General features: G+C 35.0%; 1 protein-coding gene across 5 annotated transcripts in view; it reads left to right on the top strand.

Moving 5' to 3' along the window:
• Positions 1 to 27975, top strand: part of PIBF1 (progesterone immunomodulatory binding factor 1) — a 174007-nt gene that overhangs the window by 121722 nt on the left and 24310 nt on the right. For all 5 annotated transcript variants that reach the window (XM_037528944.2, XM_054701530.1, XM_054701531.1 and 2 more), the window contains exons 14-16: positions 1412 to 1514; positions 20957 to 21087; positions 26815 to 26899. In XM_037528944.2, the coding sequence (XP_037384841.1) occupies positions 1412 to 1514; positions 20957 to 21087; positions 26815 to 26899 (319 nt within the window). The remainder of the gene's footprint in view (positions 1 to 1411; positions 1515 to 20956; positions 21088 to 26814; positions 26900 to 27975) is intronic.

The following is a 27975-nucleotide window of genomic DNA, read 5'->3' as shown; positions in this document are numbered from 1 at the left end:
GGATACAGGCCAGAGGCGTGGGAGGGTGAGAGGATTCCCCAGAGACAGAGCGGGGAGCAGAACAGGCAGACGGACTGAAATACACTGCTGAGGGGAGCAGTGGGCAAGGCAGGAGTGGTCTGCCGTGCCATGTGGGTATCTCCCTGGCTGGCCGGGAATCGAACCTGCGCTGCAGAGGCTACACACAGCTTCACAGCGCTGTGCTCAACCTGCTGCTCCACCAGGGAGGTCCCTTAAATGAAATATTTTACATCTTGACATTGTGAAATTTCCTGTTGTCTCAAATTGCCTGGATTTCACAATTCACAGAATAGGTTAACTCATATAGAACATGAAAAGATCATAAATATAAAATTTTTCAGTTTTTGGATTTACAGAGCAGGTCTTTGGACTAACATGTCATCTCAACATCACTAGTGTGCTTTTTCCCCGCAGTAGTTAGGTGGAATTATTTTGTAGCTGGACTATATTTTTAATCTATGGAATTGGATATTTCACATTTAATGTGATTTTAAATACTAAAGATTACACTGCAAGATGATCACAAATGTGATCTTTTACTGCTTTCTTTAGTACAAAGTCTTTGCCTTGAATATAGACATTCTCCGCTTTTCACTTCTTTTCCATCTCCACTTTCAGCAGAAATCTATTCAGTTATATTGTGTATTAGAAAGTGCATTATGTTGTCTGAGTAAACACTGATCCTTTTCAAAGTGCAAGCTTACTGTTTCAACTAATTGCCTGATTTGTTTGTAAATGGGAAATTTTTATAAAAATGAAGAAAAGCTGTAAATTGCTATCTTGTGGTCTCTTCAAGCAAGTCTCATAATGTAACTCTCCATTTTTATAGCAGAAGCTAGAAACCATTACTGCAGCAATCAATATATCACAGTTATGTTATTACAGAGATTTTAATGTTACTATCAAAATTCCAAGTTGTTAGAATATTGATCTACTGCTGTTGACACCTGAAAATATTATTTGATTCCATGTTTTTTCTGTTAATATTTAAATATCATTAGAAAATGGTAAGTCAATTTTCAAGCACAGAAACACATTTTGAATATTTTAGATCACATTCCTCTTTTTTTTTTTTTAAAGATTTGTTTTATTTATTCATGCATAGAAGAACTGGGTTGTAGGCAAGAGGTGCAGGAGGTGAGAGGTTTCACCAGAAACAGAATGGAAAGCAGAACAGGCAGATCTACTGAAATACACTGCTGAGGGGAGCAGCAAGTGAGACAGGAGAGGTCTGCTGCCTCAGGTGGGTTAGCTCCCTGGCCAGGGAATCACACTTATGCTGGAGTAGCTGGTGATAGCTTAATAGCGCTCAGACTTTAACCGCTGCACCACCAGGGAGGCCCCCCAGCATTCCTCTTTTGTAAGTATTTTCTTACTTCATTTGCCCTAGTGTCCACTTGGCGAGAAGAGTGCTCCAGTTAGAAAAACAAAACTCATTGGTTTTAAAAGACCTGGAACATCAAAAGGACCAAGTAACACAGCTTTCCCAAGAGGTAAATAACGTAAGCAAAAAAAACACATATAAAGAATCACAGTGTTCATTTTAATTCTTTGTTCTCATTTATGTATTTTTATAAGCAGCTCATTTTTATGTTTCAATTATTTGTTTAATTTTCACTGAAATAACATTGCATTACAAAATTATATTCTGAGCAGTTTTATAATAAGTTGTTTTTTAATACAAAGTGGTCTTTTAACTTATGAAACTAATAACCTGATGTTGGATCCTTACAAAACAACTTATAGTGTATGGCAAAACTGAGATCAAAAGAGAGATTAAATGCCCAGACTAAATATAAATGAAGACTAGACAGAGAAAACTTTGATTTCTGAGAATATCAACTGGCCAAACAAGTTTAGCAAATTTTGGTGGCATTTTAAGTTTCTAACTAAAACTTCATTTTTTAAAAGATTTGCTTTTTCACTTTTATTTAAAAAACCACCTATTTACTAAACACACTTTCACATTTTGAGGTATATGAGAGTTTCCAAATTATATGTATTTAGTAAGGATCAGATTCATATTCTTTTCCTTAGCTTATGTCATTTAAAGAGCATATCTACATTTTACATAGTAGTTTCTCTTGTTACGTTAACATCTAATTACATTTTTCTGTACTTTTGAAATTTAAGTAATAATTATAAGCAGAGATACCATCTCACTAGTATTCCTTTTATTTTCTTAGTTTCGGCATAATGTTTTTCTTTGTTAATATTTTAAAGCTTTTGGATCCTATGTTAAAGGATTTTAAAGACTTATTAAAAACTTAATACATACCAGGTAAGTTTTGTTTTCTTAAGGACCTGTTCATATTTGTCTTTATAGTGCCCTCTATTAAAGTGTTTTTAATACTGTAAAGATAAAGAGAATCTTCATGCTCAAATTCCAAAAGACCAGAAATATTTTTTATTTCTACAGTTCCTGACACCCAGCTAATGCTTAGGGTGAAAGCAATGTTAACAACCAGCTTTCTAGGCAGGAGAGTGAGGGATGTCTCTGATTTGCAGTATTTGTTTCTGTGGGATAAATATGCCCACCATGACTCACTTCAAGCTGCCAACACAACGTTACTGATCACAGCACAGGAAAAGGTGCTCAGTAGCACATCATTACGTATGCTTCCACCATGCAAGCACGATAGACATGGTGAACTTGAGAGCAGATATAATAATAAAATAATTAAAAATTGATGTTTTGAATATTTGTTCCATGTTTTAAAAAAAATTCTTTTAATGTAAAATTAAAATTTTAATAATGGTTGCATTTAACAGCCAGCTCACAAAATTCCTAAAAACTTATCAATAAGGCCTCCCAAACTGCTTTAAGTTGGCTGCCACATGCCATTGGGTGGAACCATGACAGAATAAATAAAGGAACTAAGAAATAAATGAACCTCTGTTTGCTACTATTATTATAGATCCCAAATGACATTTAAATTCCATAGTAACCGATCTAAAATATTTCTAAAAAATAAAATATTAAAATGTATGTCTGTATATTTTTTTTAAAAACTACCTTCCTGAGGAATTTCTAAATGTCTATTAAATTGTAGAGGGAAATATAAGAAATTAAATGCTCTTGTAACAAAGTATAATTAACTTTGTAAGAAGCTGTTTTAAAATAAGCTGTTGACTTATGATGAGAAAAAGACTTAAGAACCAAAATATGTGTGACATGAAATTATATGATGCCTGGAATTTGCTTTTAAATATTCCATTTAAGGGGGGAGAGGACTTAATAGATAAAACAAGAATTCCAAAAGGTTGATAATGTTTGAAGCTGGGAAAAGTGTTCATATAGGTTCATTATTCAGTTCTGTACTCTTGTATACATTTCAAATTTTTTCATAATATTTGGAGAAAGAATCAACCCTATATTAAAAGATTTGTGCCAGGATAGTATGTAACTTTCCCTTTAAAAATGAAAAAATGTAATTTGAAGTATTCAATGAATTTTACTTTTCTACTTCACAAATGCTAGGTTGCTGAAATAATTATGTAAACTTATTATATGAAAGATGATATTAGATTGCTTCTGTGACAATAGACTATGGTAGATAGTAAAATATGTAGAAGGAAAATTTCTCAGGATCTGTATTCTTTTGAGCAAGTTAAATATTTAAACTAACTTAATGTTTCTGAGAATGATACACAGATGAAACTAAAATAGCTAATGCTAGAATTACACTAAAATATATAATTCAGAATATATCTAAGATGAAACAAATGAATTGCCAAAATGAGAATGTAAAAAAAAAATCCAAATGATAAATATTCCTTTTATATGTACATTAAACTACACATATTCAAAGTTATAATATACCTTTTGACACGTGTATACCCATGAAACTATCACCAAAATAAAGGTAATAAATACATACTTCACGCCAAAAGTTTCTTATGCCCCTTTGATGTGTATCTCTCTACCCTTCCTATTGCCATTCTTGTCCCAGAAACTTTTTGCCACTGTAGAAAAGCCATTTTCTGAACTCTTCATGGGGTAACACACACAAACACACACACACACACACACACACACAGGAGTGCGCGCATACACACACAAACCTTCCTATCTGGCTTTTTTTTTACTCTACATAATTATGTTAAGATTAATCTGTATTTCATTCTTTTTCATTGCTGAGTAATATTCCATTAAACGGATGTACCACATTTATTCTTCAGTCACCTGTTGATGGACATTTGGGTTGTTTCCAGATTTGGCCTATTACAAATAAAGCTAATGTGAAGGTTCATATAGCCTTTCTATGAACATATGCCTTTGTTTCTCTTGGATAAATACTTAGAAGTGGAATATGGTAGTGTCTATTTAATGTTTTAAGAATATGGTTTTCTAAATGTTTGTTCCATTTTACATTTCCACCACCACCACCCAATGAATATTCTAGTTCCCCTACAACCTTGCAAAGAGTTGATAGGGTCAGTGTTTTTAACTGAAAGTATTCTAATGGATGTGTAGTGGTATCTCATTATGGCTTTAGTTTGCTTTTCTCTAATGATGACTGCAATTTTGAGCATCTTTTCATATGTTTCTTTGCCGTCTGTTTTTTTTTTTAAATTGGGAGAAGGAATCTGTTCAATATTTTTGCCTGTTTTATCAATTGTTTGTTTTCTTATAATTGAGTTTTAGCATTATTTATATATTCCAGATACATGCCCCTTATATGAATACAATTTGCAAATATTTCCCCCACCCACTCTGACTGTCTTTCCATCTCTTAACAATGTTCTTTGAAAAGAAGAAGTTTTTATCAAGTCCAGTGTATAACTTCATTTTTTTTTAAAGATTTATTTATTTATATAAGCACTGGGTATAGTCAGAAGCGCGGGAGGGTGAGAGAATTCACCAGAGCCAGAGTAGGGAGCAGAACAGGCAGACTGACGAAGTACACTGCTGAGGGGAGCAGCGGGCGGCAGGAGAGGTCTGTGCGCCACGTGGGACCCTCTCCCAGCCGCTGGCGATCGATCCAGCGCTGCAGAGGCTGCAGGCAGCTTTGCAACCTAGCGCTCAACCGCTGCGCCACCGGGGAGGCCCATAACTTCATTCTTTTATGGACTATTTTGTTGGTGTTATATATAAAATATTTTTGCCCAAGGGCACAAGTTTTATGTTTTCCTGTAGATGTAGGTCTGTGGTCCATTTTTAGTTAAAAATTATTTTAAGATTTATTTATGCATACAAGAACTGGGTCTAGACCAGAAGTGCAGGGAGTGAGAGGATTCACCAGAGACAGAGTGGCAAGCAGAACAGATAGGTCTACCGAAACACACTGCTGAGGGGAGCAGTGGGAGAGACAGAAGTCTGCTGCGCCATGTGTGTCAGCTGCCTGGTGGGTGTTCTTACTCATGCTGCAATGACTGGCAATAGCTTGATAGTGCAGAGACTTTAACCTGCTTCACCAGGGAGTCCCCCATTTTTAGTAAATTTTTCTTTAATTTTTTTTAAGATTTATTTATTTATTTATACAAGAACTGGGGTACAGGCCAGATGCACGGGAGGGTGAGAGGATTCACCAGAGACAGAGCGGGGAACAGAACAGGCAGACTGAAGAAATACACTGTTGAGGGGAGCAGCAGGTGAGACAGGAGAGGTCTGCCGTGCCATGTGGGACCCTCGCCTGCTGGCTGGCCGGGATCGAACCGGCGCTGCAGAGGCTGTGGACAGCTTCACAGCGCTGCGCTCAACCGCCTGTGCCACCAGGGGAAACCCAGTAAATTTTTTTTTATGCTCTGCAAATTACAGATTAAATTTCATTTATTTGTATATTGAAGCCAAATTCTCCTAGTATCATTTATTGAAAAGGCCCTTGTTGGAAATCAATTTATCATACATGTGTGTTTGTTTTTGGGTCTCTGTTTGGTTCCAGTTATCTATTCGTATGTCTTCATGGCAATATAACACCATCTTGATTTCTGTAGCTTTATAATATCTTGAAATTAGATAGTATTAGTCTTTGTTCATTTTCACAACTATTTGACTACTCTGCATCTTTGCATTTCCAAATGAATTCGATAAACATTTTTACCCAAAAAAGCTGATTGCAATTTTAATTGGGTTTACATTGAATCTATTGATGAAATAGGGGAGAATTGACATTTCATGATATTGAATATTCCTCTTTTAATCCAGTATGTCTTCCCACTTATTTAGATCTTCTTTATTTTAGTGGTGTTATTTTTTATATTTTAGTATAAAAGTTTCACATCTTTTGACTAGTGTTAACAGTATATCTTCCCATCCTAATTTTAACCTGATTGTGCCCTTATATTTTTTTTGTAGGAAACAGATATAGTTAAATCTTACTTTTTTCATCCCATCTGACAAAATAGGACTTTTAATTGGAGTTTGTACACTTATATTTAATATATGTTGATGTGGATTATGTTTAAGTATATCATCTTGTTATTTGTTTATTTGTCCCATCTATTCTTTCTCCCCCTTTTTCCTTGCCTTCTTTTTGATTAATATTTTTTATCATTCTATTTCATCTCATTGTTGACTTATTAAACCAATACTCTAAACATTACAATAATTGTTTTAGCTTTTAGTATGTATCTTTAACTTAGCACCATCTAGTTTCATGTGATGTTTTACCTCTTCATGTATTAAAAAAAACCTTAACAATAGTATATCCATTTGTCCCCTCCTGGCCTTTGTACTACTGTTGTCATATATTTTACTTACACATATGTAGACCCCAAACTACATTGCTATCATTTTAACTATAAACAATTGCTGATCTTTTAAAGAGATATAATATGAGGGAAAGGTATTATATTTAACCAATAGTTATCTTGTCTGCTGATCATTTTTCCCTTGTGTAGATACAAGTTTTGCATTGAATACCATATTGCCGCTGTTTAATGTACTTCTTTTGACTGTACTTTTATTTATTTTTTTTACTGTACTTTAGAGCAAGCCTGCTGATGATGAATTCTTTCTTTTGCATGTTGTAAAACTTTCGCATGTTGCACAGTTTTATTTCACTTTTTTTTACTGTTGTTTGTTTTTATGTTTCTGACTACTCTTTTTTTTTAAATATTTATTTATTTATGCATACAAGAACTAGATTACAGGCCAGAGATGAAAGGATTCACCAAAGACAGAGTGGGGAACAAAACAGGCAGATTGACTGAAATAAACTTCTGAGGGGAGCAGTGGGTGAGTCAGGAGAGGTCTGCTGCACCATATGGGTCACCTCCCTGGCCAGGGATCAAACTTGTGCTGCAGTGGCTGTGGATAGCTTCATAGTGCTGCCTCTTAATCCCTTGCCCCGCTAGGGAGGCCCTATATCTGACTATTCTTAATGTAAATCAAGATTAAATACACTTCTCAGTATCCAATCCTTCATTCATCGCTTTAAAACGTTCTGTTGTTTCTATAGACTATAATTTATTCCTCTATTATTCCATTTATGAACATTTGGATTATTTCCACTTTTTAAGTACTGTGAATTGTGCTGCTGTGAACATTTAACTATAAGCATGTGTTTGAGTAGTACCTGTTTTTGATTCTTTTGAATATATCCTAGGAGTGGAAATGTTGCATTGTATTTGAAAGATATCTTCCCCAAGAATTTGAGGTTGACTTCTTTTTCCTCTCTCTTTTTCAGTACTTGAAAGACGTTCCTCCACTCTCTTCTAGTTTGCATTGTTTCTACCAAGAAATACGCTGTCATCTGTTTCTTTGTTCCTCTCTTGGTAATGCATGTTATTTCTCTAGCTTCTTGATTTTCTGTTTTTCACTCACTTTAAGCAGTTTGATTATGATATGACTTGCTGCACTTTTCTTCTTGTTTTCTGTACTTGAGTTTTGTCAACATTCTTATATATGTGAGAACATCAAATTTAAAAATTTGTAGCTATTCTTTCTTCAGGTATTTTTTTATATCATACCCTCTCTTTTCCTTTGGAGACTCCAATTAGTATATATTACACTGTTAGTATTGTTCTACAATGTAGCTAATGATGTGTTCCTTTCTTTACTCTTTTTTCTTTTGCATAATTTATCTTACTGCATCTTCAAATCCACTAATCTGTTTTACTCTAATATATTTTCTGCTGTTAATCATATCAGTTATTTTTTTTTAACTCATATATTTTAAATTTTGTTTCTAGAAGTTCAGTTTAGGTCTTTCTGTATCTTTCAGGATTCCACTTAACCTTTTCAGATTTCATTTTTTTAAACATGTGAATTCCAGTTTCACTATTTTAATATTTTATTGAATTTGTTTATCAAATCTGTTACTGTGTCATTTGTTGCTTGATTTCAGTTAAATTGGTTTATCTCACTGTATATCTTATCCTTTGCATGCATACTAATTTTGTACTGGTTGCCAGATATTGTGTATTTTACTTTGGAGCTAGACATTTTTGGATTCCTCCAAGTTTTTGTAAGCTTTGTTCTTGGGCTTGCCTAAGTTTCTTGCAAAAAGTTTGATCCTTTTAAGTCTTGTGTCTGAGCTTTAATATCTTAAAACGAATTTCCCCACTGAAAATGCCTTTTACTTTACCCATGTCTTGTGAATTGTTAGATTTTCTACTTTGACTACTAGAGATTGTCCCTCTAATCTTTTCAGTGGTTCTAACTCCAATCTCTGGTAGTTTCTTTACACATATACACTGTGTGGTGCTCAATTGTGTACTCAAGAACTGTCTGTTAATTTGCAGATTCCTTTCTCTGTACAGCTCTCTTTTTTTTCCCAGTACCCTTCCATGTGAACTGTAGCTACCTTAGTTTCAACTTTGAACAATAGCTCCTTAACTCAGAAAGTTTAGCAGACACTACCTTTGTTCCTTCTCCCTGCACCATGGCCTAGAATTTTCTCTCCAGGCAATAAATGGAGGGAATTGTAGGGCTGGATTCCTCTTAACTTTTTTCCGTGTCAAAGAGGTTACTTCTTTGCATGATGTCTGTATCTTCAGACCACTGTTTCATGAGTTGGTCCATTTTTTATGAAAGGGGAAAAGAACTAGTTTTCTTTTATATGTATATGCTGACCTAATTCTCAAAAAATCACCAAGTTAATTAAAAATGGAGTGTTGATGTGATATTTGTTAAACAGAAAATTTACCACTAACAAGAATTGATCTGCCTTAGCTACCTTGAACCTTGACAGTTGCTCATCATCTTTCTTTATAGATACACCAAGTTAGAGACCATTGGGGTCAGAGCAGCTTGCATCCCAATAAAGAGTCCTTTGGCAGGGAGGTAGAGAGAAAGATTATGGAAATAAAGCAACAAATATATTTTTCAGTATTTTTAAAGTATATCTATAAAGAAAGATGATGTTTCAACAATATTCTCTGTACTCAGTATTTCATTGCTGAAGAAGTATATGTACACTCACATATGCTCATGGCACATGCATGGAGACGTTGGGAGAGATGCACACTGAAAGAAATCATTGCTGTTGGTTACCATTATGGAGGAGACATGGAGGTCTGAGGTAGATGAGGGAGAGCCTTTCAGCTTACAGTTTAGTTCTTTCTCTATGGTCTGAACAACTTAGGATGTATGTGCAGAATTGCCTCTTTCTCCCTTTCTTCCTCTTCATCTTTCTTACATTTCATTAGCAGGAGCAAGTATATTAAAGGAATATGAAAGGTTTCTAAAATATCAGGCAAAAGACTTACTAGAGGAAAAATTCAAAAGCCTCTAGAAACATAATATATGCATTTTAAAACTAGGATTTAGAAAGAGGAATAAGAAGGGTGTCTAATACACACTCAGGAAAGAAAAGATGTAGAGAAGGGGTTTCTGCTTGATGAACTCTGTAATGCCGGTATTACCAAGTGCATACCAGTGGCATTGGGATATACAATTTTTACAAACATAGCAAAACATTTCCCTTGTGTTATCAAGCCCTAATAACCTCTGGGACAGTCCCCCCAGCATCCCCACTGTTCTAGAAGGAGTCTTCAGCACACATAATTCTATAGCCTCACCTCAGCATTTTAAAGGGAGAAATTCACATGCCCTAAGAGAACTAAATCTTATTAAACTTCTAGGCAAATCTTTCCCACCATATTTCTAGACTCCACTGATGTGGAAAAAACTCCACAATGTTGTGTACCACCAAGGAGTGGGAGTGGGAGATGTTGCCAGTTAAACTATAATACAGTGCTTTATTATCAGTTTAAATTTTCTTTTAATTTTAGGCACACATTCTTTTAGACTTAAGGCAGTGATTTTTATCATGCATTACACAACTCAGTTTCTGTACTTTTCTTCTAACACAAACTTTGTTTCAGTGCCAAATCACATTGTAATCTTTTTGAAGACATTTTAAATGGCAATTAAATGAAACCTATGAAGGATTAGCCATACCCAGAACTCAGTTGAAATCACAATATAAACAGCAAGGATCAAATTTGTTCCTGTAGGAGTTTTGCCATCAGTGATTATAAGATGCATCCTGTTCTCATAGAAAAAAAAATGAAAACCAGTATGATTTATAGGGGTCTCTTGTTTCCCACACTGTTTCTCTGAAAGCTTATTGACACATAAATCTTCTTTAATAAAAAAGAGGGCTTGGGGCCTTGCTGGTGGCACAGGGGTTATAGTCTCAGCGCTCAGGCTATCACCAACCCTGCAGCATGAGTTCAGTCCCCAGCCAGAGAGCTAACCACGTGGCACAGTAGACCTCTCCTGTCTTGCCCACTGCTCCCCTCAGCAGTGTATTTCAGTAGCTCTGCCTGATCTGCTCCCCACTATGTCTCTTGTGAATCTTCTTACCCCCCGCACCTCTGGCCTGCATCCCAGTTCTTGTATGCATAAATAAATAAAATGAAAAAGGTTTTATTTCACCAATAGAAATGTAGGGTTAAAAAAATAAACTCTTAGATGAGTTACTACATTGCCTAATTTTCTTTTTTAATTTAACAGATGTCTTCCAGAATTATCTTTCATGCTATCAATCATAATTTCCTATTTTAAAATATCCATTGCCTACCTAACAATGTCCACATTTTTAGCGTAGCACAGAAGGCCAGTTTAATCCTAAACTATTTCTCATCGTCATTTTTTATTATCTCCTCTCTCCCCAAATCCTCACTTGCACCCCCTCCTATGGCAACTAATGTGTCTTTTCTTCTCTGCATTACTTTGTTATCTTCCTACTTCCCAGCCTCCTGTTATTTGTTTTTGTCTGATAGTTCCATCAGTGTTGACATACCGCATCTTTTTCTTGGCTTCAGCTACCAACTACAATATATATTTTTGTTGAATTGATATTTAGTATGTACATATCAAGTATGTACTTATATAATCATAATTCAGATTGTAGAAAGGAGACTTCAGCAAATGTCAAGTCCTCCCCACTTGCTTCATACCATCTTTGAACTTATTACTTAGTATCTTGCTGTAGTAGTACTGACTTGGTATATCCTCTTTTCATCAGTCATCTGAGTTATTTTAATAACCATCTCTCTATACTTTAGTCCTCAGTCTTTGTTTCTCTGACAAAATTATTTCTGTTTCCTAAGAATACAATATATAAGACCTTTCATTATCCAACCCCTGCCTACCTATCAGTTTCATATTACATTATACCACAGACATACTGCATGCACCCATGGTGAATAACTACCTATACTTAGCCCCACGTACATGACTTCTCATGCTTTTTGGAATTCTCGAATAACTCTATGCTATTTCATGCTTCCTTGATTTTGCATACTCTCATTTGTTGGCAAGTTTACCCTTGTCTATATCAGAGATATTTTTCTTCAAGATCAATTTCAAATGTCACCTCTATTAAGTCTTTTCTGAGTCCCTGGTAAAAAAATGACTTATCCCCATAATACCATACACACACACACACACACACACACACACACACACACATATATTTGTTACATATATCTAAAATGATTCCCACCACACTGAATTACCCTTCCCCCATGTAGCACATTCTGTTACTTGTTTTTCTGCTCTGTTTTTGTTTCTGTTTTCCTTTTTTAAATATTGCTTGTAACCCAGTGGGAAAATACTCAACTGGACAGATATGTAACACATTTTCTTCTCATCTCTCTGTATTTTGTGCTAGCCTTACATATTATTGCTTTCTCTTTTTTTTTTTCCCTATTCAAAGGCAGTAACAAATATTGATTAAGCACGTGATTTCTGGAGCCAGACTCACTGTGTTAAAATTTCATTGCTGGTAATTATTAGCTGTGGAAACTTAGACCTAAGTTGCTTAACCTCTCTATGCCTCAGTGTCCTCATTTGTGAAATATTAAACTCCATATAAAATAAGTTTCACTGAAATACTTCCTGAGCAAGTGAGTAGATTACTTTTAGTTTATAAGACAGATTATGTTTACAACATCTGAGTGAAAAAACAGAAAAGCAAAGCAGAAGGGAGGAAAAAAGCTTTAAAAACAGGCAAAGATAATGTGAAAAGGCTATCTACTGTATGGTTCCAACTGTATGACATTCTGAAAAGGTGAAATCACAGAGACAGTAAAAAGACCAGAGGTTGCCAGGCATTGAATGGGGAGGGATAAATAGGTGGAGCACAGGAGATTTGAGGCAGAGAAAATGTAGTACACTGTAATGGTAGCACACAACATTGCACATTTGTTAATGCCCACAGAATATACAACAAAAGGAGTGAACCCTAATGTAAACTACAGACTTAGGGATATTAATAATGTGTCATTGTAGATTCATCAATTGTGTGCAACAAATAGTGCTGGTAGGGGAGTAGTTATGTGGAAAAAAATGCAATTCCATGGCTCTAGGACAACATACTAGAACTCTTTAAAACATGCTTTTATAGATTCAAATACTAGGTCATATGAGAGAGACAGAGAGAGAGAGAGAATGTGTACCAACATGGATGGCACTGGAAGGGATCATGCTCAGCGAAATAAGCCAAAAAGAAAAAGAAAAATACCGGATGGTCTCACTCATAGCAGGAATCTAGAAAACTTAAATAAGGGACCAGGAAAATGAATAACTATAAGAAAGTGAAAATCAAAATCAACAAAAAACTATGAACCAGAGACACTTTTTGGGGGGTGGGGGGCGGGAGGGGAAGGATTGGGGTCAGAATGGGGCATTTGCAATTGTATGGGGGAATATAAAAATAAAATTTAATATTTAAAAAAAAAAAAAAAAAAAAAAAGAATGTGTACCAAATGCCAACTACCACTGAAGGAGGGAAAAACAATGGATTATTTATAAATTATATCCTATTTGCACATCAAATAAGATAATTGTTTAAACTTTTTATCTAGCTGGTTGTTCTTAGATAATTCATGAACGACTATAATTTTTTTCATTAAAGAGCTATTATAAATCACACTGCAAATTCACCCTGACACCCTCACCACCCAAACTACCCAATCAGTATTGTAATACAATACACTAATATGAATTTCTCAGGACTAGCTTTGACAGGAAAATTAAAACACTTGAACTCAAAAATTCCATTCTGTGACTCAAATCTCCTGTCTTTCCAGTTCTCCCAGTCCTTCCAGCTCTTCCAATCCTTTCATTCCCAGTAAATCTGTGCTTTAAAAGGACTCATTACTTACAAGTCCCAGACTCACAAACTTCATGTTTTTCCAAGCTGTCAGCCCCACCTTTCTCTACCTTTATTCCTACTCAGCCTTGGACCTTATCAGCCATCTGAGTACTATATTCACTGGGACTCTAGGGTATTTTGTAGCCAAATTCATCCATCAGGCTTTTCTTGACAATCCCCACCTTTAGCATAGTACCTTACAATCTGTTCGTTACCCTATAAATATTTAATAGAAGGAAGGAGAGAGGGAGAGAGAAATTTTGGCTTTGTGGTAACATGCTAAAAAAAATTGTGGAAATCTGTTGCTTTTGCTTTTTGGAAGCATTACAAATTCATGTTGTTGACTATTAACCAGGCCCCTCATTCCTATTACCCAATGTTTTTATTTTTCTGTATCAATCCTATTTCCTATTATCATTGCAGATCATTTCTATCCCAGAAAGCCATCAATCCCATCATCTATACCTTTTCCTTGTTACAATAAAGTCATCTAAATTTATTTTCTGGGTGCAGCAGACCTCTCCTGTCACCACCACTGCTCCCCTTGGCAATGTATTTCAGTAGATCCACCTAGTTCTGCTCCCCACTCTGTCTCTGGTGAATACTCTCACCACCCCACCCCCGTACCTCTGCTGTTGATTATTAAAATAAAATATCTGCAGAAAATTGGAAAACAGTCGCTGCCCTAAACCCCAAGTGTCACTCTGCATCACTATCCAGTCTTTATTGTTTCCTAAGATCTTATGGAGGACTCGCCATCCAGCAACAAAGTAGTAATACTTGGCACCACAGTTTCTTCAGGATCCTGCTTCATTGCTAAGGCTGGCATCCTAATCGGTTGAATGGTGTCAGTTAAATATATTTTCCCTGTTAAAGATGATGATATCATCAGCCACATGAGAACACAGGAAAAGGGGCTGGTTTCAGTGGTGAGGATGATAAACTCAGGATATGTTTTATGTTCAGTACTGTTAAGCCTACTAAAGTAGTTGGATAGAGTGGCCTGCAGCAAGTCAGAAACCATGAGAACTGCACTTTCCAAATTTGACAACATCAAAATCTAAGGCCCAATCCCTAGGAAATTTTAATTCCTGAGAGGGGGCCCAGCATACCCCCACCTCAACCCAACTCCCCCCCCCACACACACACACACTCCAGTATTGTGATGATTAGTTAGTTTGCTGTTTAGACTGAGGATATGGAGAAGTAGTACCTGAGTGTTGCCCCGTGTTGGACTGCTCCTAGGACGTATCACTTTTAAGTGTTTTATACACAGAAAGCAACTCGGTGTTAAATTCCATTCAATAGAATGCATTTTGTGCCTGGCAAACTCCATTTCTAGGAGTTTCTTTGAAAATAAACAGCACAAGAAAAAAATTCAACATTTAAGTAAAACACAGCCAAATGTAGTCATCTTACTGTATTTAAAGTTTTAAGAGAAAATAAGTAATTTTTCATTGTCATTCAAGAATATGTTAAATTAGTATTCAAATCAAAATATATACTTATGTTTTAATCAGGTGTTGCTCTTTTCCATGAATCATAGGTACAGTTTATTGAAACAAAAGAGGAATAACAATTCTATAAAATGTTGTGTCATGACTTTAGCCCATTAGTCATTTATTACATATATGATTCCTGAGTCACTAATTACTAAGGCTTTCCTATAAGGAAAAGATTGCTAACAATAGGTAAAATGAGTGATTGTGAAACTTTTTGAATAGTAATTATTGTAGTTACAGAACGGATTTTTAAAATCATATTGGAGGAGTTAACTTACATGTATTTCAAAAATAGAAATTAGTCTTACTTCTCATTGAGAGACATGTACTTTTCTCATGAGGAATTAAAGTAAATTGTGGGGATTTAGAAGCCTGAAAACAATCTTATAAAGAAATATATCTTGAAAACTAATAACACATAGTAATTTAATCAGGGTGGGAAGCATTTTTAGATTACATATTGAAGATACCTTTTGAAAGTCATAGGGCTTTTTGCTCTTAATTTTTTGTAATATTAAAATCTAACACATATAATTGTTGTAGTGAAAAAATTGAACTAAAATAAATAAGACTAACTGCTGCTTTATTGTTAAAGCAATTGAAATTAGATTTGATAAATTTTAAACATAGCTCATTTTAGATCACAGCCAACTACAATTTGTAAATGTCCTTAGTCTACCCCTGCCATCCTTCCTGATACACACATACACACACACATACACACTCACTATTCTGCACTTTGAAACACAAAGCAACTTGTCAGTTCAGTTTATTCTTTCAGGTCAGTTCTGTGAAAACAAAGTCAAGGCAATTGTTTGATTTAATTGACTAGTGAAACTGGTTATACAGGTAAGTAGAACTTAGTTTTATTTTTGCCCAGCTGCATATTTGAATGTTCATAAAGTAACTTAGTAGAGTAATAAGATTCCAGTGACATTGTAATAGACTTATAAAGAATGAACACTAAAGAAAGGAAAAAGAACACTAAAACCCAAACTACAGAAAATATTCATGGTATTTTTTCTTTATGGCTCTGCTTTCACTATAATGAATTACGTTCAAAACCAGAAATCTTCTCTGTTTCACTGTTCATTTCCTTTTCTTTGAGAAATTTTTTTTCCCTAAACTATACGTAGTGTAACTTTTGGAAAATTTTCTAATATAATTTAAATAACTTCAACAAAGAGTTCTCAAATTGCAAGCAGATATTCTGTAATGTTTGGTCAGTTACCTCTTGGCTTTATTTCCTCCTTAACCCACCTGGACCTCATGCTTGATCATTTTAACAGTAGTTGTTTTTATCGGTGACTGTTTCTGCCCCCCACCGTTTACTATAACCATTTTGCTGTTCTCCATCTTCTGCTTCAATACTGTTAGTCACTCATTATTTTTTTTTTATGTGAATGGAAAACCAAAAAACTGCAGTGCTAAAATAAATATGTTTAGATCTTAATTTAAAAGTGTAGATCTAATAAATGTAGTTTATTTGAGGAAAAAAATAGAAATCATTTCTTGTCCCAGAAAAACAGAAAATCTCCAGCCTCATTTGAACTTGTTAGGAATTGAAGGAAAAGGAAAAAAATATAAGACTAGAATTTTATTGCCTTAGAGTATTTTAAAGTCATTAAGTAGCCAGGAATTTTATAATATTTTTGTTTGTGTAATGAAATACTTCTTTTACCACTCCTCACCCTTTTAATAGGTATCTACCAGTTTTGCTGTGATTGTTTAGTTTTCACATGTTCAACTTTAGAATAACTTTTTTGAGAACTTATTGTTTACCAAGGTAGGCACCTGATGATATGGACAGTTCTGTGCAGACATACACTGTACATTTGCTTAGAAATTCACATAAAGGGCAAATTCAAATAAACAAAAAAATTAAGGTTGATTGGGTATATACATTGATAAAATCCTTAAGGAAAAGAACTTTGATTTTATATATCAAGACCGTTCAGTAGCATACTTACCCTTTAACCTAGTACATGTTTTGTTCTGAAAAAATATTAACAAAGAAAATATTACATGAAAAAATCATCTATAATACAAAAGGCTTGTTGTAGCATTATTTATACTAATCAAAAACTGATAGCATCCTAAATGTTTATTACTATATGCAGTGTAATGACATGGCACATTTGCTAACTACACAATTTTGTAACATTAAAAATTGCAAGTTAAGCTACTCCAATCAACCTTTAAAAGAGATTACAGGGCCTCCTTGGTGGCGCAAGGTGCAACCTATGAAGCTGCCCACAGCCTCTGCAGCACGAGTTTGATTCCCCGGCTGGTCAGGGAGGAATCCACATGGTACAGCAGACCTCTCTTGACACCCACTGCTCCCCTCAGCAGTGTCCTCCGTTCAATCTGCCTGTTCTGTTCCCTGCTCTGTCTCTGGTGAATCCTCTCACCCCCCTACACCTCTGGCCTGTACCCCAGTTCTTGTATGCATAAAATAAATAAATCTTTAAAAAAAAAAAGAGATTACAATATAAGGTAAAGTAAAAAAGCATAACATAAAATCACATATATTTGTAAACTAGCAAGGAATAATCCAGTTCCAAAAAGGAAATTAAGAAAATAGTTCTAGGGCCTCCCCGGTGGCACAGCAGTTGAGTGCTGGGTTGCGAAGCTGCCCGCAGCCTCTGCAGCGCTGGATCGATCTCCAGCCGATCCCCAGCCGCTGGCGAGGGTCCCACATGGCATGCAGACCTCTCCTGCCACCTGCTGTTCCCCTCAGCAGTGTACTTCGTCAGTCTGCCTGGGTCTGGTGAGTTCTCTCACCCTCCCGTACTTCTGACTGTACCCAGTGCTTGTTTAAATAAATAAATAAATAAATAAATAATTTTTTAAAAAAAAATCAACACCTTAAAAAAAAAAAAAGAAAAGAAAAAGAAAATAGTTCTAAGCCTCCCCGGTGGCATAGCACTATGAAGCTGTCCACAGCCTCTGCAGCGCAGGTTCGATTCCCGGCCAGCCACATGGCGCAGCAGATCTCTCCTGTCTCACCTGCTGCTCCCCTCAGCAGTGCTTTTGATCCGTCTGCTTGTTCTGCCTCCTGCTCTGTCTCTGGTGAATCCTCTCACCCTCCTGTGCCTCTGACCTGTACCCCAGCTCTTATATACATAAATAAATAAATAAATCTTTTAAAAAAATAATAGTTTCATTCACAATAACATCAAAAAGGTTAAAATACATAGGAATAAATTTAATTGAACAGGAGAAAGACTTCTACACTTAAAAAAAAAACTACAAGACATTGCTGAATGAAATTAAAGAACACCTAATAAATGGAGAGTTAGTCAGTGTTTATGGAGTGGAAGACTTAATATTGTAGGATGGCAATATTAAGCAAAGTAATATACAGAATCAGTATAGTTCCTATAAAATCCTAAGTCATTTTTTGTAGAAATAGAAAAACTCATCCTAAAAAATCATAAGTAATTTGATGAGTCCTCAAATGGCCAAAACAGTCCTTGAAAAGGAAAAGCAAAGTTGGAGGAGTCACAGCTCTGGCTTTTAAAACTTACTACAAAGCTACACTAACACTAATGCTAGTGTTGTACCAGCATAAGGATAGACCTAAAAGACCAATGGAATGAATTGAAGAAGCCAAAATTAAGTCCTCACATATAACAGGTCAGTTGTGTTTTGTATGGCTGCCAATACCATTCAGTACAGAAGATAGTCCTTTCAGCAAATGGTGCTGATAAAACTGGATGTCTACTTATAAAAGAATGAAATTAGACCGACACCTCATTCAAGAAGCAACTCAAAATGGATCAAAGACCCAAATTTCAGAGCTAAAGATATAAAACTCATAAAAAAGCAAACATAGTAGAAAATCTTCATGACCTTAGATTTGGTGTGGTCTTTTTAAAATGATACCAAAAACCCACACTGAGTTTAACTTTATCAAAATTAATACTTTTGTATACAAAGGACATTATCAAGAAAGGAAAAAGCTAGGGCCTCCCTGGTAGCACAGGCTGTTGAGCGCCGTCTGCTACTGTGAGGCTGTCTGCAGCCTCTGCAGCGTGGGTTCCATCCCAGCCGGCTAGTGAGAAGCCCACATGGCATGGCAGACCTCTCCTGTCTCACCCGCTGCTCTCCTCAGCAGTGTCTTCGGTCCGTCTGCCTGTTCTGCTCCCCCCTCTGTCTCTGGTGACTCCTCTTACCCTCCCACGCCTCTGTCCTGTACACCAGTTCTTGTATAAATAAATACATCTTTTAAAAAAAATGGCCCTTTAAAAAAATACAGAATTACCAAGTGACCCAGCAGTGCCCTCTTTAGTAGATACTCACAGAAACTAAAAATGGAATTTAAAAAAAATATTTTTATACCACTGCTCATGGCAAAACTAGTCATAATGGCCAACAGTTGAGACAACTGAAGTATTCATAAGCACATAGATAAAAAATGTTTTAAATATGCAATGGAATATTATTCAGCTTTTAAAAGGAATGAAGTACTGACTCACAGAATAACATGGTTGAAGCTTAAAAACATGAAATAGAGACAAAATGACAAATAGTATATTATGCCACTTATATGAGATATCCAAAATAGGCAAATTCATAGGAGCAGAAAGTATTGATAGGATATTAACATTTCCAGGAGCTGGGGGTAGGGAGAAATGTTTTAGCTTAATGGTTGCAGAGTTTTTGCTTGGGCTGACGAAATGTTCTAAAGCAAATACATGTGATAGTTGTACATGTAAATTTAGTTGTACATTGTAAATTTACTTAATGCCAATGAATTGTGCACTATAAAATGGCTGAAATGGTGAATTTTGTTATTTATGTTTTATTTTTTGTAAGATTTATTTATGCATACAAGAATTGGGGTACAGGCCAGAGGTGCAGAGGGTGAGAGCATTCACCAGAGACAGTGGGGAACAGAACAGGCAGACTGACTGAAACACACAGCTGAGGGGAGCAGCAGTCGAGTCAGAGAAGTCTGCTGTGCCATGTGGGTTGCTACCTGGCTGACTGGGTATTGAACTTGTGCTGCAGTGGCTGTGGATTGGTTCATAGTGCTGTGCTTAACCTCTTGGTCACCAGGGAGGCCCTGTTGTTTATGTTTTAAACATAGTTTTTTTAAAATTTAATTATGCACAGTGATTTAGGTACATAAATCATGGTTTTCAAACTTTAAAGATGAAAGGGAATTTGAAGACATAAAAAACACTCATCTATAGTAATAATTATATTATTTTGAGTAGAAATAAAGTTCAAATGAAAGATTTTCATTTTTAGCTAAAGGGTATTCATGAAAAGAAGATAATTTTTGTCCCACAGCTTCTCAGACCAGCAAATGGTAAGGAAATTTAGGAGACTCACCCCCAAAATTGGTAGCAATAGTTTATTTAAAAAAACTTTGATGGGCCTCCCTGGTGGCGCAAGGGGTTGAGATGCAACCAATGAAGCAATCTGCAGCCACTGCAGCACGAGTTCGATCCCCAACCAGGGAGCAACCCACATGGCACAGCAGACCTTTCCTGATTCGCCCACTGCTCCCCTCAGCAGTGTATTTCAGCCGATCTGCCTGTTGTGTTCCTCACTCTGTCTCTGGTGGACCCTCCTACCCCCCATGCCTCTGGCCTGTACCCCAGTTCTTGCATGCATAAATAAATAAATCTTAAAAAAAACAACTTTGTCTGTTTATATTGTTTTTATTATAACTGTATTATTATTATAAAAATGGCTATATTGATAATTTTTAAAACAGTCAAATTTTCACAGGAAAATCTTTTTGGAGTAATTTTCTTTAAGGAACAGTTGATATACTATAACTTTGCTCAAGCATCTAGAGTGATTTTTAGTTTCTTGTAAAGCTTTCTAGATTTTAATGAAATCTTTATTTTTTTTTTTTTTTAGCTTGACAGGGCCAATTCTCTGTTAAACCAAACTCAGCAACCTTATAGATATCTCATTGAATCAGTACGTCAGAGGGATACTAAGATTGATTCACTGAAGGAGAATATTACACAACTTGAGAAAGATGTCAGGTAAACCATTTATAAGTCTTTTATTTGAATAATAAAGGCACTGTTAACACTGCTATACATGAATTATGAAGAAAAAGTTTAAGTGATAAAGGTAAATGGGATGAATGTTAAATTTCTGAGGGAAAAAAATGGTCACATCATATTGGGTGTTCACTTTCCCGGAAGTCTCAGCACAGAAGTAACAATGCCATACTTCTGAGCAATGCACCCTCCCACCCAAGGGCACACAACAATCATCCTATCCTTGGTCCCTAGAATTCTTTAATGTGCTGTGGGTTTGCCAAAGGGAGAGGGAGAATATAGGTAGATGCCATTCGTGATATCAAAATGACTTTTTTTTTAAGATTTATTTATTTATGCAAACAAGTACTGGGGTACAGGCCAAAGGTGTGGGGGGGTGAGAGGATTCACCAGAGACAGACAGAGTGTGAGCAGAACAGGTAGACTTACTGTAATACACTGCTGAGTGGAGCATGCAGTGAGACAGGAGAGGTCTGCTGCACCATGTGGATTGCTCCTTGGCCGGCCGGGGATCAACTCAATGTAGAGGCTGCGGATAGCTTCATAGTGCTGTGCTTAACCCCTTGCACCATCAGAGAGGCCCCAAATTGACTTTTTAAACTGATAAAATGTACACATTTACTTAGATTGATGTTGACTTTACCAAGGAATTTTTAGGTTTTTCTTCCCCTGACCCCTTACATGAAGTCACCCATAAATTACCTAAATGTAAATAAATTCCTTTCACCTCCTCACACTGAAATTGTTTTCTTACCTGACACTTTAGCCAAAAGACTTGTTCCACTCAATAAGTATTCAAATTCTTTCACTGTTGTTCATCTCTGTGATTATTTTGGTCTCTTTAAATTTCATCAAAGAACGATGCTGTGCTTATAGGGTTTTTAACTCATGAATGATTGGGTTATTGGCTTAGTTACTAGATTTTAAGATTATTAGAATAAATTTTTTTTTTTTTTTGGTGGGACCCTCGCCGGCGGCCGGTGAACGAACCGGCGCGGCAAAGGCTGCGGGCAGCCTCGCAGCCCAGCGCTCAACCGCTGCGCCACCAGGGGAGGCCCTATTAGAATAAATTTTTGGATAAATTACTATCAAATTCATAAATGTGGAAGCAGAGAAATAGATGGGAATGGAAACTGTTAAAGAACTGAGAATTATTTTACCCTTTTGAGGCCCATATGAAATGCCTGTAGAAGAAGTACTTCTTGCACAGTTGCTGACAAATAAATTTATCTCAATATTTATTTTACTAAGAATTAAGATAAATAAAAATGTTTAAGATGAAGAAAAATGATAGCTAGTTAGAGGAGAAAATTATAAAGCTGAGCAAATTCAGTCTTAGAGAAATTAAGCAAATTGTCACTTAAAAACATACAGCTTTGTGTTAGGACCAAAATCTCAGTCTAGCTCTGTCTGCTTTCTAATTGTATACTTGTAATAATTATGTTATACTGCCTCCCTATGTCCTATTCTGAATAAGGAGTAATTTTTCCTTAAATAATATAACTAAGGAAGAGCAAAAAAAGTAGCATAGAATGGTAGTTAAAAGTGGGTCTTTAATAAGTTGATAATTGTTGAAGCCAGGTGACATTTGTTAGAGAATTGTTATATTTTCTCCCTTCTTTTGAAATATTCCATAATAAAGTTGTTTTTTAAAAACAGATTTTGAAAGAGAATACAAGTTCTATTGATAGATGCGTGGATTCAAATGCAGCTAGTAGTTTTGAATTGGAGCAAGTCAACTAACTCTCTAAACCCCCTTTATCTGATAGAATGTTTTATAATAATAAAAATATGCCCCTATTGTACGGTATAGTACCGTAGCCACGTGTTGCTGTTGAGAATTTGAAATATAGCAATTGTTTCTGAGGAAGTGAATTTTTTATTTTATTTAAATTAATTTTAAATGCCACTGTGGCTGGTTAATTGCTATGGCATTACATAGTACAACTAGTCTTCTGATCTGTGAGATGAGAATGATATTCGCACAACTTAATAACCTAATTCATCTGGTTATTTTGAGTTTTAAATGATGTATTCTTTCTACTATGTATAGCGCTGTGCCTACACAATTATAAATGCTCTGTATGTGTTTGCTATTATTAGTATGTATTTTACTTTTAATAAATTTTTCTGTTGAAAATTGTCTTGAAAATGAGAACTAACACTTCTCAAATTATGTTGTTTAGATGAATATTAGAACTCCTTTAGTAACAGCAACAGTAATCATAAAAATGATGCCAATTATGGAATCAGGAATCAACTGCAAAAAGAACTTTGTGCTTAGACATGAGTCCTTTAAAGCTGTCTTTATCTTATAAATTTATTGCCTGTTATTTTAGTAGATTCTGAACTAATATTTCACAGGATATGAAATCTTGCTCTTCATTGAAGCAACTACCTTATTCAATGAAAAACTAAAGATCTTTCAGAAGTTTAATTATGGTCTTTGAGATGCTGTTGATGTACGGGGGTGTCAGGAATAAAATGAGTGAGGCCAGCAAAGACCGAGTCCACTCAGCAAGTCAGACACAGCAGGGTGTATTCAGACCTACCCACCGTCACCCCTACGCTAAGGAAGTGACATTTCACATACAGTAAAATTGTCCTGGGCTTTGAATACTCATAAGCCTCATTTTTTTCCTCATGTTAAATGTGTCTGTAAAATATAGATATTAATGTGAACAGCAAAGGCTAGTTGTGAAAATGAAGTGAAATAACATAAATAAAGCTTCAGACATAGAGGAGGAGCTCAGTAAATGTTACTTTCCTTCCTCTTGTCCTTCCTTAAATCAAAATTTAAACACAGAATGATGTCTCCAAAAAGATTACTAAGTGATAGGGTCCTTGACAATTCCTGTTCTTCTTTGTTTATTAAAGGTGTTTCTCTAGATTATACAATAAAAGTTCTTTAAAGAACTGAATAATCATTTTTCTTAGGAAATGAAGCAATGCCACTCTACCCCTTGCACATTTAAGTAATTATACTATGTATTTAATGTCTAGAAAGGTTAGAGTAAATATGTACTGAAGTGAAATCATTATACACATGTTAAAAGCTAACATTTGAGATATCACTATTAACTGCTTTAAATTCCCCTATCATTAAAGTAATAATCCACTCTAAAAGTAGTACTGTTAACTCTCCTCTACAAAGTCACAAGAGACTGTCTGGGTTATATAGTTAGATCTATAGTTAAGAACTGAAGGAAGATTGGAAAGAGAATAATTAGCATAAATTTTCCATCCCTGTTGTCAGTTCTTAGTTTATTCTTAACTAGAGGTTTAAGGGAAAAAAAACTACTTTGTCAACTTTTTTTGTAAGGCTAAGTCAGGATATATTGATCCAGGAAGTTAAGGAACAATATATCAGGAATATGTTTTCATATAGCAGGTGAAACAGAGCCATAAACATGAATTTCTGAGTAATAATTAACAGTGAATTGAACAATTATGGGTGTAATATACCATTCATGATAGATGTGCTTGTAAGATTTGTTTTGTCGTTGCTTTATGAGTCACTCTTAGAAGCTTTGTATTTTAAAGGTAAATTTCCACTGTTAGGAAATATTTCTTACAGAGGCTGAACTATTGAGCAATTACTTACATACTGAAAGAACACAGTGTATAATAATCATATTAAGTTATAGAGAGCCACATGTTGAAGGAAGTCTCCCTTGTTGTTTAAGAGGATATTAGACAGCTGAAATTTTGAAAATATATACCCTGGTGTTGGCCATGGTGTCCATACTGTTGGTGGCAAACAGTTGTCTTGCTCTGTAAGCCAATTTATCCACCCATCTTTTATTACATGTAATTATGGTTATTTTTGCTTTTTAAATTTGAAAAATTTCTTTATTCTGGAAAAAAAATTAAATGCTACATAAAAAACATTTTCTAAGAAATTACCCAGTCAGAGTCCTTTCATTTATCAGCATTTCCTTCCTTAGCATTTTATTTAATGTACTTTGGTATTGGAGAAAGGGGGAGAGAGAGAGTGTGTGTGTGTGTGTGTGTGTGTGTGAGATTACATGCACTGTGTGAGTGTGTTTATATACTTGTGTATGTGTGATATATGACATACATATGAACATATGGACATGAACACATCTGCTCCTTGAAAATACTTATTCCTATTTACTAGATATCTGTTTTAATTTTGAAAAATGTTTTATCTTCAAAGTGATTTTTGCAATAGATAGATTAAAGTCCTAGAATTACAAATCTGATCTTTACCATTTGGGGGTTCTGGCAGAACATGGCATTCAGTTTCTTTTATATCATTTAATTCTTTTCAACTCCTTGGCACAGTAGGATCTCTGGCGCCTAACTCCAAAAGTCAATTTGTTTTTCTGCTGAGCTGCTTACCTTTATTGGCATTTAATTACTGTTTTCCTCCAAAGCCTGTTTTTCATCTGAATTAGTAATACTATATAGCATTTATGTAGAGTTTTATGTGTTCGATGCTTTATATAATCATCCATTAGATAATTCACATATCCCTTTGACATGCATGAGTATTATTTTCTACTTTTACAGATGTGAAAACTCTGAGATCCAGTGAGGTGGTCTGGTGGCGCTTTATAACACAGCTGAGTCAGTGGCACAGTTGAGAAATTAGAACTATATCTAGTCTTTGTTCTCAAGACTAACTCAGCTCAAAGTCTGATGAGAATTTGGGGAAGTTCTCAGTTGCCGGAAAGGAAGAGAGTGGGTTTTTTCCTCTTAAACCCTAAGAATTTCTTGTTCTTCCAGGATACCAGTCCTTGGATTTAACGTAAAATTTCTGCCTAACATTTTTTGAATTGGTGACTTTCCACTTTCTTAAAGTATAACTTAAGACTTACCTTTTCAGCAAAACAATTCTCATTAAATTTACCTTCACAGATTTTGTTTTGACATTGAATGTTATGTTGCTTCAATTCATTGTTTCTTTTCTTCTTGTAGTGCTGGCTGAGTAGATTCATCTCAGTGGCTTTCAAAGAATATTTCATTTCATGGATCTAATTAATTTTTATATGTTGAATAATAATACTCCACAGAGCATAAGACAGACCTCAAATATTTATCTTTTAAAATATTTATATATCCTTATGATTAGGCTTCTCATCCTTTCCTGTCAGAAATAGGTCATATCAAAGGGAAATTCACCATGTAGATGTAGAAATTGAAGATTAAACTAAGAATTTGGAGATAGAATTTTTCCCCAAGCTTACAGAGGTTAAATATGTGATTGACTTATCTAACTCAATTATATCCCTGATACGATGTGGTAAATTATAAAGCACTACTTTCAGTTTTAAAGATAAATGTTTTAATTAGACTTTTAGCCTCTTCAGTTTTATTTTTTTCTTGCATATACTTCTCTTTTTTTTTTTTTTACCTTTTATGTAAGTCCAGTTCATCTTTTTACATTTCAGGAGTAAACAGCTACTTTTAAAACGTTAATATTATATCCATAGTAGGCAAGAAATTCTTCTCAGAAAGCAGGTCAGCTGCATTGTCAAATGATTATAAAAAGAGTCTTCACACAAAATAGCCACTGAATAAGTCAAATGTTGCAGTGACTAATCTGCTATCTTTATGGACCATAAATTTAATTTATTTTCATTCAACCCACAAGTTTTACATTTTTTGTTTTCTATTTACTATTTATTAATTAAACTTACACAAATTAAATGTCTTTTTAAAAGTGCTCTTTTTTTCCAGCAATTTAAATAAAGAAAAATCAGCTCTACTACAGATGAAGAATCAAATGGCATTAGATTTAGAACAACTTCTCAATCATCGTGAGGTACTTTTTCCATTTTGTCATTAATTTTTACCACTTTAGGCTTTTGCAGAGTCCATGTTGGGTTAAGATTATTGGATCCCAGATGTCCCTGTCTATTATTGGTTCTAATACTGGTTTCTCAACTATGATCTGACCCTTTTTATTCAACTCATGATGTACTGCATACTTGATAAGTTATGTCTTACTCCTTACATATTTTGACTCCTTTTTGCCTGTTGTATATCTCATTTAATTTCCATATTACTTAATAATCATTTTGCTTTATCACTTATCCTTCACTAGATAATAAATCTCTTTACTGTATCTCTGTTATTGTATGCCAGGTGCTTAATGTACAATATTTATGTGTAACTTTAAAATCCATGAAGGTTATTTTTTACTTGTTCCTCATCAAGCATCAAGCTCAAAGAGCATCAACATTTAGAGTTATATAATCCCCATTTTATGAAAGAATAAATGAGTTTTAAGAGGCTTGTCCAATGCCAATTAGTAACTAAGGGATAACTCTAGTTCTGTTTTCTTGTTTTTAGGTAATTTTTGAGTCTAACAGACATATAAGAAAAGTCACCATTTTTAGCTTACATTTCTGATTTTTGACTAATGCACACAATTGTGCAACATCACCACAATCAATGTATAAAATGGCTTTGTCATCCCAGAAAATTCCTTCATGTCCCCTTTGTAGTGACTGTTTTCCCCAACTCCAGCCCTAACAACCACTAATCTGTTTTCCATCCCTTAGTGTTGGCTTTTCCAGCAAAAAGCATTACTTTTTTTCAAAATGTCATATAAGTGAAATTATTAGTGATCATCTTTTCAGTCTGGCTTTTTTTCACTTACCATAAAAAAGACTCAGCCACATGGTTGCAAGTATTAGTCATTTGTTCCTTTTTATTGCTAAGCAATATTCCATTATATGGTTGGAGAAGAGTTTATTAATCTGTTCACCAATTGATGGATATTTGAATTGTTTCCATTTAGAGGCATCTAAAATAAAGCTGCTGTAAATAATTGTCTCTCTGTTTTTGTGTAAATATGTTTTCATTTCTCTTAGTAAATATACAGGAGGATTGCTG

This window comes from Talpa occidentalis, unplaced genomic scaffold (genome assembly GCF_014898055.3).
Source record: "Talpa occidentalis isolate TD23 unplaced genomic scaffold, MPIMG_talOcc4v2.1 talOcc4.5, whole genome shotgun sequence".
NCBI classification, from domain to species: Eukaryota; Metazoa; Chordata; class Mammalia; order Eulipotyphla; family Talpidae; genus Talpa; species Talpa occidentalis.
Note: the sequence above shows the minus strand (reverse complement) of the source record. Positions and strands in the feature narration are given on the sequence as shown.